At 50.6% G+C, this 12483-nt stretch overlaps 1 protein-coding gene across 2 annotated transcripts; it reads left to right on the top strand.

The window, feature by feature from the left end:
* Nucleotides 1-1781: 1781 nt before the first annotated feature.
* On the top strand, nucleotides 1782-10889 carry LOC110347096 (uncharacterized). 2 transcript variants are annotated; one of them, XR_015447061.1, is made up of 4 exons: nucleotides 1782-1932; nucleotides 2181-2549; nucleotides 3070-8987; nucleotides 9302-10889. XR_015447061.1 is itself a non-coding variant. In XM_087200385.1 (2 exons), the coding sequence occupies exons 1-2, from the start codon at nucleotides 4500-4502 to the stop codon at nucleotides 9337-9339; spliced, it is 966 nt and encodes a 321-aa protein (XP_087056511.1). In that variant the 5' UTR covers nucleotides 3480-4499; the 3' UTR covers nucleotides 9340-10889. The 2 variants fall into 2 exon arrangements, 1 of the variants encoding a protein (XP_087056511.1); XM_087200385.1 differs by lacking the exons at nucleotides 1782-1932; nucleotides 2181-2549 and having other exon boundaries at nucleotides 3480-5427.
* Nucleotides 10890-12483: the final 1594 nt, after the last annotated feature.

Below are 12483 nucleotides of genomic sequence, written 5' to 3'. Positions count from 1 at the left end.
CCTGTGCCAGGACTGGCCAGTCCTGACACCCATGCACGCTTGTCCTGGTCACAGCTGGCCTCGCTGCCCCAGCGAATGTGGGGACACAGTGGCAAATGTCAGAGTTCTAGGGGAGCCAGCTGTGCTTTCCCGCCCAGCCATTTCGCTCCCTCCACCCAGCACTGGGCAGCAGCCTGGTGCCGTCACAGTGAGCACTGAAGGCCCTGACGCTCCCATCTCCTGTGGAAGAAAGGGACCCCAACCCCAGCCCGGAGCAGCAAACAGCAACACCATTGCCGCTTGTGCTGGGGTAGACAAACAGCAGAGCTGCTCTCCAGCTTTCCCACATCAAGAAGTCGGGCACGAGGCAGGAAGAGGTGGGGGCAGAAGGCACTCCTGGGCTCTTCCAGCCTCCTAGGAAGTCAAGGCCAAGCCCCAGCCTCTGCAGGGCGCTGCGCCGGGCCAGGCCATGCTCGCCGCTGTCCTCTCGCACCTGCTGGGGTCAGGGCTGGGCCCTCTGGAGCCTTCTGCATGCAGCTGTCTGCACCTTCACTGCCACTGTTGGAGGGAGGCATGCTCAGTGGGCCAGCGTCCTCTCCACAAAGCCCTTCACTGGCACCTGTGTGCTGTCACCCACAGCCAGTGGTGAATGCTTTCCCCAGAGGGAAGCTGGCACTTCCTTTGGGACCCTCCACACTCCGGCCAAGCTTCAGGGAAGGGCTGGAAGCAGACTGGAGCGAGGTGTCAGGGTCATAGGCCGAGACGGCAGAGGCTGCATAGCCCCGTGGACCCTGCAGCACCAGGCCTTGCACCCCAAGGCGCAGCTCCTGGCCCTGCCTCCACTCTGCGAGCTCCTGTCCATGTCCCACGCTGGCTGCCGTGACAGTGATGGCAAGCCCGTGGCTCCATACTCATTCCTTCATATTCCGGAAGCAGAGCGCAGGCTTTCGGGAGCGTCCTCCTGGCCTCTTCCAACAGCTCCCGCGACCCTCGGTGTCTCAGTGTCCCTCAACGTTAACTCACCCTTGCTTGAGGGCCCATCCTACCCCAGTGTGACCCGTGCCTCCCCCCCGACCCATTGTCCAAGTCAGATCGAGTTCTGGGGGTGCAGGTGCTCACACTGGGAAGCTCGCTGCTCAGCCCACTCCCCGAGGCCGATAGAGAGTTGTGGGAGGAAGCAGTGCTTTCCTCTGTGCCCTGCAGTGCTCGGTTCTGCTCACGTTCCGTCTCCTCCAGGGCCCTCCCTTTCCGGATGGCTCCACAGCTGACGCCAGGGACCAGGTCCACAAACCCTCACCCCAGGTCCACTCTAGCTCCTGACAAAGGCAGCCGGTGGGGTGCTAGTGACAGCAGGAGCAAAGGCGAAAGCAGGCTGCAGGCTACACTGGATCTGAACCTGCTGCAACAGTTTCCTTACATGTGTGCAGACAAACCGAATCCCAGCCCTTGGAGGCTGAGGTTCGTGAGTTTGAGGCCAGCCTGGGCTATAGAGCAAGATCCTGTCTCCCCTCCACACGTGTGTGCATGTGTGTGCTCACACATACACACACACTCACACGCTCAGTTCCCATTTTCCTAGCCTCATCCAGCTAGTGCGTGCCAGGTGGAACAGTACAGAATGGTCCTGGGGAAATGTGACTCCATCAGGCCGGACTCTGAGGGGGAAGGGGCCCGGCCACAGAAACCCAGTCCTCACCCAGTTACAGTGGAGGTGTTAAAGGCGGTAGGCGGAGGCGCACCATCAGCGTCCGGGGCCAGATTATTCTCTGCACAGCAGGAGCAGGCCCCTCAAAATCCCAGGGATCCCTCAGGGCCCATGGAGGCGCAAGGGCAGAAGGCTGAGCGGCAGTGACACACGAGGCAGACCTCACAGCCCCAGGGTCAGACCCACAAGGGGCACCAGCTCCCCTGGCTATCAGGAAACTTCAGAGATGGCTCCAGGCCTCGGCACAGGTTTGCTTGCTCAGTTTGGGCCCCATCTTCACTCCATGGGCCTGAGCACTGGGCCATGGGACCAGTGCAGGTGGGAGAGTGGGCTGCAAAGAGGAGGAAAAGAGGGGCGGCCACACCCTCCCGGGGTCACCCTGCATCCTCCCTACCCCCAACCCTGGCTGGAGACCCCAGAACCACTCTGGTTGCTCTGAGTCCTCCCCACACCAGAGTCTGTGACACCCCCCCCCACTTCTTTTTTTTTGACACAGGGTCTCGGGCTGCAGCCCAGGCTGGCCTTGAACTCCCAGTGATCTTCCTGCCTCAGCCTCCTGAGTGCTGGGATTACTGCTGTGCCTCCCCTGACTTCCTCAGTCCACATCAGTTTCAGGAACCTGCTCTGCTGTCAGTGTCCTCCTCGATCTGTGCTCACTGCACTTTGCCGGTCCTGGTTCCGGCTTTGGAAGCTGACTCTCTGACCTGAGGCGAGGAGAGAACCAACCACGCCCAGCAGATTTGCTCCGCTGGGAAGAGTCTGCGCATGCCTGCAGACAGGAACGGAGCAACATCACTCGCTCAAGAGAATGAGCTTCACACTCAGCACATCCAAGCACAAGCTACGGACTGAATGCAACTAGTAGGTAATTAATTAGATAATTAATTACTAGTAGATAATTACATCTCAGGGAGAGTCTATAAAAACCTAACTTTAATAGGCCAGTGTAAATAACATTAAATGCCTCTGTCTCTCTCTCTCTCTCTCTCTCTGGTGAATGAAACTCAGGGCCTTCACACTGAGCTACATACCCAGCCCTTTAGTTACTGTTTTTGCTTTTATACAGGGTCTCACTATGTTGCAAAGTTGCCCTGGGCGGGGTTGAACTTGCAATCCTCCCGCCTTCACTTCCCAGAGTGCTGGGACTCTAGGCGGGCATGAGCCACCACAGCTGGCTAATAACATTAAATGAATAACTAAGGACAAACATGTCATTTGACATATAGATTCATGATTTGGATTCTTCAAATGCAAATTACCTACACCTAGGATGCAAACTGACTATTCTTAGCTCATAGATAAAAGTTAATTTATGGTTCAATATATCTTCTATTTTATACTACATTTCTTTTTCTTTCTTTCTTTCTTTCTTTTTTTGGTACCAGGGATGGAACTCAGGTCCTTTCGACTGCAAGGCAGGTGCGGTGCCCCTGAGCTAAATCCCCGGCCCTATACTACATTTCTCAAGAATCTAAAGTAAATTACCAGCCGGGCATGGCTGTGCATGTTTGTAATCCCACCACTCAGGAGGCTGAGGTGGGAGGATTGGTGTCAGTTCAAGGCCAGCCTGGGCTACACAGTGAGATGCTCTCAAAAGAGTGGCTGGATGCAGACCCTGGGCTTCTTGGGTCAGTTCTACTGTAGTCTGCACACTGAAGGTAATGCAGCCCCACTCACAAAGTTGCTGTGAGAAATTATCCAGCACAGGTGAAAAAAGTGCAGCAAACGGCCGGCTCCTCTCACACAGCGGCCCGCCGAGGCCTCCTCGCTGGCAGCAGGACTGTGTGCTCAGCCGCCCAGCCCGCTGTGCGTGGTGTGTGGAGCCAGAGTGACTCCATTTTGGAGCTGTCTCCTTTGTTCTCTCAGAGTGACTCCATTTTGGGGCTGTCTCCTTTGTTCTCTCAAATTTGTGCCTATCCACTCAAAATTCCTAAGTTTATTACCCAGCCATCTGTGTCCTCAGGAAGGACATTCCGGACACACTACCTATAAGGTAAACAGTTAATGGCTAACTGCCCACAAAAGATAGATGTGACCATTAGTCAGTGGATCTGCTAACCATCAGCTTATGACAGTCGACCACTAACCTTTGCCCCCTTCTCCCTTGCAAAAATCTATACGTAACCCCCTTAACCCCCCCTAAGCCTAACCAATCAAAACCCTACACTTCATATGTATTTAGTATTAACCAATCACCTGGCTACTAACAACCAAAGCTTGTTGTATTCTCAATAAAAACCCTGCTAGTTAGGGACTCAGGGCTCTCAATCTCGATCCGCTGCGTCGGTGACAATTGAGAGTCCCTGCTTAAGCTTGAATAAACGACCCTCGTGTGCTTACATCGGAAACGGTCTCCTGGTGGTCTTTGGGACATCGCGATCTGGGCACAACATTTGGGGGCTCGTCCGGGATCCCAAGACCTTCAGGACTCCCGTGCCGGAGGGTCAGCGCCGGCTGGTGAGTGTTTTGTGTTTCTTTTTGTGCGTTTAAAAAAAAAGTCTGGGCCTATTATCTGGGAAGGTCGGCAGACGGTCTAGGCGGACGCGCTGCAAGGGCCGCCGACCCGGAGTCCTGGAAGACGTTCCGGATTCCGCTGGTGGGGACGGAGTGCCCCAAGAGTACGAGTCAGTGAGACTCCTGGAGGGACGGTGCGGGTCGCTCCCGCGGCACGGCAGGAGGCCGTCGTCCCATTTGCATTGCCTCCGATCAGGCGGAGGACGATTTTGTCTCTCGTGTTTTTCTGTTGTGTTTGTCTGTGTGTTGTACTGACTTGGACTGAGACGATGGGACAGACTGTGACTACCCCCTTTCCCTCATGAAAGATCATTTCAAGGAAGTTAGGGAGAGCGCTCGTAACCTAAGTTTAAAAATTAAAAAGGCTAAGTTCATCACCCTCTGTAGCTCGGAGTGGCCCACCCTTGGGGTAGGATGGCCCCCCGAGGGAACTTTTGATTTGCAGATTATTCGCAGAGTTCGTAAAGCCATCCTCCCCCCCCCCGATCAGATACCCTACATCGCCGTTTGGGAATTTCTGATTTCTAACCCGCCCCCATGGGTTAAGCTCTTTTTGCCTTCACAGCAGCAGCAACCGGAGTTAATCCTGACGGCCAATGAAAAGGCTCCTAAAAAGCGCGCGGATGAAAAACAAACCGAAACCAAGCCAACCGCGCCACTTTACCCTGTCCTCCAGGGAGGGACCGAAGAAGATCTTATATTTCCTCCCCCCTATTCCCTCCCCTTTCTTCCGCCACAGCAGGCTGGAGGAGGTGACCCAGTCCCAGCCGGGGCTAGGGAGCCCGCCCCGGGCGCCGCCGACAACCGTGATGGTCCCGCCCAAAATACTCGTCACCGGCGCGCCGCCTCGCCGGCAGGACCGGCAGACTCAACTGTCTGCCCGCTGCGAGCAATAGGGCCCCCTGATGAACATGAAAACCAGCCTCATCATTACTGGCCCTTTGCTACCAGCGATCTTTATAACTGGCGCCGACAACACGCCAATTTTTCTGATAACCCTAGAGATTTGATTAACCTGTTAAAAACCGTTTTGTTTACCCATCAGCCCACTTGGGATGACTGTCAACAGCTTCTGCAGGTCCTGTTCACCACTGAAGAACGAGAGAAGATCCAGAATGAGGCCAGGAAATTGGTTCCTGGTGACAATGGTCAACCCACCACCAATGCTGACACTATCAACACTTCTTTTCCTCTGTCCCGACCCAACTGGGACTTCAACACGGCAGAAGGTAAGGAGAGGCTTTGGGTCTATCGCCAGGCTCTATTAAAAGGTCTGAAAACAGCAGCGAGAAAGCCTACAAATTTGGCTAAGGTAGGAGATGTACAACAAAAGTTAGATAAAAGCCCTGCTGCTTTCCTAGAAAGAATTCAGGAAGCTTTTCATAGGTACACTCCTATGGACCCAGAAGCAATTGAGACAAAGGCAGCTGTAATAATACATTTTGTCAACCAGGCGGCGCCAGACATTAAGAAAAAGTTACAGAAAGTAGATAGGTTAAAAAAAAAGAGTATTCAGGACTTAGTGGCAGTGGCAGAGAAAGTGTATAACAATAGAAAAACCGCAGAGGAGAAACGAAAAAAAGCTGATGACCGCCAGACCCGAGACTTAGCTCGGATCCTTCTGGCTGCCACTGCGGGAGAACAGAAGGAACGTGAACGTAGACTAAGAAAGATTGTGGTAGAAGAAAAAAACAAAGAGAGACGCAGAGAGCGCCCCCAGTTAGAGAAAAATCAATGTGCTCATTGCAAAGAGTATGGACACTGGGCCAGAGACTGTCCCAAAAAGAAACAACAGGAAGGACGCCCCAAGGCCCCTATCCTGGCTATGGATGAATTAAATGATTAGGGGGGACGGGGTTCGGCACCCCTCCCCGAGCCCAGGGTAACCCTAAAAGTGGAGGGGAGACCTATCGAGTTCCTAGTGGATACAGGGGCTCAACATTCGGTCCTACTTAAACCATGTGGCCATGTTTCTGATAAGACCTCCTGGGTTCAAGGAGCTACAGGCATGAAAAAGTATTCATGGACAACCCAAAAAACAGTAGACTTGGGAGTGGGCCAAGTAACCCACTCATTTATGATTATACCAGACTGCCCCTACCCCTTATTGAGAAGAGACTTACTGACTAAATTAGGGGCTCAAATTCATTTCCAACCCGGGGACACAAAAGTCCTTAATCAAGAGGGAAGGCCCATTCACGTACTAACCATAAACCTAGAAGATAAATATCTGCTACATCAGAAGAGGGCCCCTCCTGATCCTGATATGGAACAATGGCTCTCCATGTTCCCACAAGCATGGGCGGAAACTGGAGGCATGGGGCTAGCTATACACAGGACACCGGTGTTTATAGAAATAAAACCTGGAGCAGATCCGGTACGAGTTCACCAATATCCTATGCCCCTGGAGGCCCAGAAAAGAATAACTCCACACATCAGGAGGTTGCTTGCTCAGGGGATTCTCAGACCTTGCCAATCGGCCTGGAACACCCCCTTGTTGCCAGTACGAAAACCTCATTCTAATGACTATCGGCCAGTGCAGGACCTCCGGGAGGTAAACAAGAGGGTTATGGACATCCACCCCACAGTGCCTAATCCATACACCCTATTGAGTTCTCTTCCCCCGAGCCATCGCTGGTACACAGTCTTAGATCTCAAAGATGCTTTTTTTAGCCTTCCACTGGCACCTAAAAGCCAACACATCTTTGCGTTTAAATGGAGTGATCCGGAGCAAGACATCAACGGACAGCTGACGTGGACCCGATTACCTCAAGGATTCAAAAACTCTCCCACCATCTTCGACGAGGCCCTACATGAAGACCTGGGTGAGTTTCGCCTCCAGAACCCCCAACTAACTCTGTTACAATATGTAGATGACCTTCTTGTGGCAGCTGAGACACAGGAAGACTGCTTAAATGGAACCAAGAGACTCTTGATGGTCATAGGAGAGCTGGGGTATCGGGTGTCCGCTAAAAAGGCCCAGATCTGCAAACCCGAGGTAAGCTACCTGGGGTACGTGCTTAGAAAAGGGCAGAGATGGCTGTCGGATGCTAGAAAAGAGACAGTTCTTAAGATACCCACACCAGATTCCCCTCGAAAAGTCAGAGAATTCTTGGGATAGGCGGGCTTCTGCCGCCTATGGATACCGGGGTTCGCAGAGCTCACAAGGCCCCTTTATGAGACAACCAAAGACAATCAGGCTTTTCAATGGACAGAAAAGCTACAAAAATCTTTCGATCAAATTAAAACAGCCTTGCTGACGGCACCAGCCTTGGGCTTGCCCGATATTACTAAGCCATTCCACCTTTACATTGATAAAAACAAAAGAGTCGCTAAGGGCGTCCTGGTCCAGCATCTAGGGCCATGGCGCCGCCCAGTGGCGTACTTATCAAAAAGACTTGATCCAGTTGCGTCAGGATGGCCCCCGTGCCTAAAAATGATTGCAGCAGTAGCTCTAATGGTCAAAGACGCTGACAAGTTGACATTAGGCCAAGAACTATGCGTGACCACCCCTCACGCCATTGAGGGAGTCCTAAAACAGCCTCCGGATCGATGGCTCAGTAATGCTCGCCTGACCCACTACCAGAGCTTACTCCTAAATCCAACCCGAGTTGTCTTTCAGGCCCCGGCTGCTTTAAACCCAGCCACACTGTTGCCAGACCCGAACTTAGAGGCTCCGCTTCACGACTGCACAGACATCCTGGCCCAGGTACACGGAATTCGAGCAGATCTGAGTGACCAACCATGGCCAGATGCAGACAACACCTGGTACACTGATGAGAGCAGCTTTGTTCGTGAGGGCCACAGGTATGCTGGGGCAGCTGTGGTGACAGAAACTGAGGTCATTTGGGCAAAACCATTGCCCACCGGGACCTCAGCACAACGGACAGAGCTCGTAGCCCTGACCAAGACATTGACTTTAGGACGGGGCCAAAAGTTAAATATATACACAGATAGCCGGTATGCCTTTGCCACTGCACACGTCCATGGGGCCATCTACAAAGAAAGGAGACTCCTGACAGCTGAAAAAAAGACTATCAAAAACAAAGAGGAGATCCTTGCCCTCTTAACAGCCCTCTGGCTACCTAAAAAATTAGCCATTATCCATTGCCCAGGACACCAAAAAGGCGACACTCCAATTGCCAGAGGAAATAATTTAGCTGACCAGACAGCCCGAGAAATAGCCTTAAAGATTAATCTGACACTGGCCACTCAGCTGCCCGATCCGGGAAGTGCAGCCCTACCAAAAAAACCCCAGTACACTGAAAAGGACTTAAATTGGATAAAACAATTACCTATGCCCCAGTGCCTCAACGGGTGATGGAAATCTTCTGATTGTAAAGTCATCCTGCCTAAAACACTGGGAGAACAAGTTCTCTCCAAGATACACCGGACCACCCACATGGGCACTCGGAAAATGCAAGATCTCCTGAGACATGCTGAAATTAAGATCCGTGATGCTAATTCTACAATTGAACATATTGTTGCTACCTGCAAAGCCTGTCAATTGACAAATGCCACCCACAATAGGGCCAACCCAGGAAATAGGCTGAGGAGAAGCCGACCTAGAGCCTATTGGGAATTGGACTTCACCAAGGTAAAACCTGGAAAGTACGGTTATAAATACTTGTTAGTTTTCGTAGATACTTTTTCAGGATGGATAGAAGCGTTTCCTACCAAACACGAGACAGCGCAGAGTGTGACTAAAAAGCTGCTAGAAGACATCCTGCCAAGGTACGGTTTTCCAGTAATGCTAGGATCAGATAATGGACCCGCCTTCATTTCCAAGGTGAGTCAAACCCTAGCACAGGTGTTGGGGACAGATTGGAAATTACATTGTACATACAGACCCCAAAGCTCAGGACAGGTAAAAAGGATGAATAGAACCTTAAAAGAGACCTTAACTAAATTAACCTTAGAGACTGGCGGTGACTGGGTGACTCTCCTTCCCTTCGCCCTTTATAGGGTGCGCAATTCACCCTATAAAATGGGGTTGACCCCCTTTGAAATCATGTTTGGAATTCCCCCTCCCATTATCCCCAACCTTCACTCAAATGTACTTGTTAAATTTGATGACCAAAAGTTGTTACTTTCTTTAAAAAGCCTCCAAAGTGTGCATGAGGATATCTGGCCTAAATTAGAAGCCTTATATCAAACTGGACCGCCTCCCGAGCCCCATCGCTATCGACCAGGAGACTGAGTCTTCGTCCGGAGACACCGACAAAAGGACCTTGAGCCCCGTTGAAAAGGACCCTATGACACAGTCCTGATCACGCCCACCGCTCTCAAGGTCGACGGGATTGCCTCGTGGGTGCACTACACCCACGTTCGCCTTGCAGATCCTCACGCTGTCCTAGAGGACTTCGTTCCATCATGACAGGTGTCCAAAGACCAAGACAATCCCCTCAAACTCAAGCTGCGTCGTCGACGGTCATGATTGTGGTAACTGTACTTTTGACACCGATTTTAGGAGGACAGAACCCACATGCTCCCCTAAATTTAACCTGGATGATCATCAATACCGCCACAGGTGACATTATTAACAGCTCGTCCAAAGTGAGCCCACCATTAACCTGGTGGCCTGCTCTAGAGTTTGATCTCTGTCGGCTAGCCACTGGCAGCTGAGATATCGGACACTGGAGCCTAGAGTCACGGGGAAGGCCTGAATGTGGGGAAACAAAAAAGGGGTGTACCCTCCCCCCGGTCGATTCACAAACACCGGGTTACAACCATGTAATTCGCAGGGCAATATTACGAGACACCCCCTTCTACAGGGAGGACTCTGCGTTGCCTTAGGTAAAAAATGTTGCTTCTATGTAGATCATTCAGGAGTGGTCAAAGAGTCCATGGCTAAAGTTAGGGAGGACATCGCCAAACGTAAACGAGAAAGAGAACAATCTCAAACCTGGTTCGAATCTTGGTTTAATTCTTCCCCTTGGCTCACCACCCTAATTTCTACCCTGTTGGGCCCCTTGCTTATCGTGTTGCTACTATTAACCTTTGGACCTTGCATACTTAATAGACTAGTTTCGTTCATTAAAAAGCGAATTAACGCTGTTCAGTTAATGGTACTCAGGTCCCAATACCAGCCAATACCTATTGATTTGACAGAATTAACCCCCAGAGGCCCATGATTGGCCCTCTATAGCACCATGAGAAGGGGGGAATGTGGAGCCAGAGTGACTCCATTTTGGAGCTGTCTCCTTTGTTCTCTCAGAGTGACTCCATTTTGGGGCTGTCTCCTTTGTTCTCTCAAATTTGTGCCTATCCACTCAAAATTCCTAAGTTTATTACCCAGCCATCTGTGTCCTCAGGAAGGACATTCCGGACACACTACCTATAAGGTAAACAGTTAATGGCTAACTGCCCACAAAAGATAGATGTGACCATTAGTCAGTGGATCTGCTAACCATCAGCTTATGACAGTCGACCACTAACCTTTGCCCCCTTCTCCCTTGCAAAAATCTATACGTAACCCCCTTAACCCCCCTAAGCCTAACCAATCAAAACCCTACACTTCATATGTATTTAGTATTAACCAATCACCTGGCTACTAACAACCAAAGCTTGTTGTATTCTCAATAAAAACCCTGCTAGTTAGGGACTCAGGGCTCTCAATCTCGATCCGCTGCGTCGGTGACAATTGAGAGTCCCTGCTTAAGCTTGAATAAACGACCCTCGTGTGCTTACATCAGAAACGGTCTCCTGGTGGTCTTTGGGACATCGCGATCTGGGCACAACAGGTGCGCTTCCCATCCTGTCACAAGCACAGGTTGATCGGGAGAGGAAATCGGGCTGGGCTTCGGGAGTTTCTGTCCGGGTTGGTCGGCCCTGCTGCTTGGGGCCCGGCTGGGAGCGTGGAGGGACCAGCCCCTCCCCTCCCAAGACGAGGTGGCGCCAGGAGGGCGGGGAATGCATCTCCCTAGTCGCCAAGCTTCCCTCTCACTTCAACCTATTTAGAAATCAAAACCAAAAGGCGTGTTCACTTAAAAGAGGGTACAGACATTCCTCATGTGATGACTGACTTCTGTTCCTGAGACGAGGTCGTTAAGTTCCTCTAGGTGAGCAACTGTACACGACATGAACACTACAAGACAGTATTCAGAACAAAGACATGGCAAAAGGAAACTCCAACTTGATGACTTGGCTTTTATTTCCATGACTCTTCCATGCAGTGTTGTAATGTATAAGAGAACATAAAACCACAGTACTGTACTGTACTGTACTGTACAATCAGCCAGTTTGGGCGACACAGTGAGATCTTGTCTCAAAAAAAAAAAAAAAAAAAGACATGTTGTAAGTCTCGGGATAGCACACCTCCGTCATAAGTCTGAATGGCCGTTAAGCAGGCAGGCTGTTAAACAATACCAATACTAAAATACTCAGGTAATTAAGCAATGCTTGTTTTAATCTTATGTCAAAGGTTATTAATATTTATGGAGTAACTATTACAATCATTGAAATTATTTGGAAACGCACTGTATCTTAAAACGTTTTTATTATGAAAATGTGCAGGGCCGGGGATTCAGCTCAGTGGCATGATGCCTGCCTCACAAGTACAAGGACCCGAGTTCGATCCCTGGTACCAAAAAAAAAATGTGAAACCAATGAAAATATTTCTAGCCACACACATACAGAACATTTACATATGTGTGTATTCAAATACATGGATACAAGACACAGGGCTGGGTCAGCTCAGTGGTGGAACACTCCCCTACCACATGTAAGACCCTGTGTGTGTGTGTGTGTGCGCAAGATATTTTTTTTTTTGGTACCGGGGATCAAACTTGGCAGAGTATTTAAGCCACATTCATAATGTATTCTACAATCTTCTCATCTCCCACAAGACCTAAATGTGGGGAGCGGTGTCAGCCCAAGAAGCTCCATCTTAAATTTACCCTCCGTTGTAAATAGTTAGGAGATTATGTTATGGAGAACCGTGCCCTTGCCAACTCCGATGCTTACTTTCAGAGACTGCCTTAGAAACAAGATGACCGCTCTGTAACCTCAAGAAACAAAGTAGCCCTTGAGGGCGGAGAATGTTCAGAAAACTGGTAAACAAGGAAGCAGGTGTTTTTTGTATAAAGGTCATGATTAATGACCTAACTCACTGAGTGTATAAAAGAGAGGTGTAAATAAACTTGCTTGCTCGGTCTTGGGAGCCCTCCCGACTCTGTCTCTTCTCTTGATTTTTCTCAGTCCTCCTTTCCCCCATTCAAAAACTGTTCGACTGGTGACGGCTGGTCCTCACACCTAAAGCATAGGAATTCCCTCTTCCTAGATCA

This window comes from Heterocephalus glaber, unplaced genomic scaffold, assembly GCF_053883595.1.
Source record: "Heterocephalus glaber isolate CG9 unplaced genomic scaffold, H.glaber_assembly_v1.0 deba00001743, whole genome shotgun sequence".
NCBI classification, from domain to species: domain Eukaryota; kingdom Metazoa; phylum Chordata; class Mammalia; order Rodentia; family Bathyergidae; genus Heterocephalus; species Heterocephalus glaber.
The sequence above is the reverse complement of the archived record's forward strand: the minus strand, read 5'-3'. Positions and strand labels throughout refer to the sequence as shown.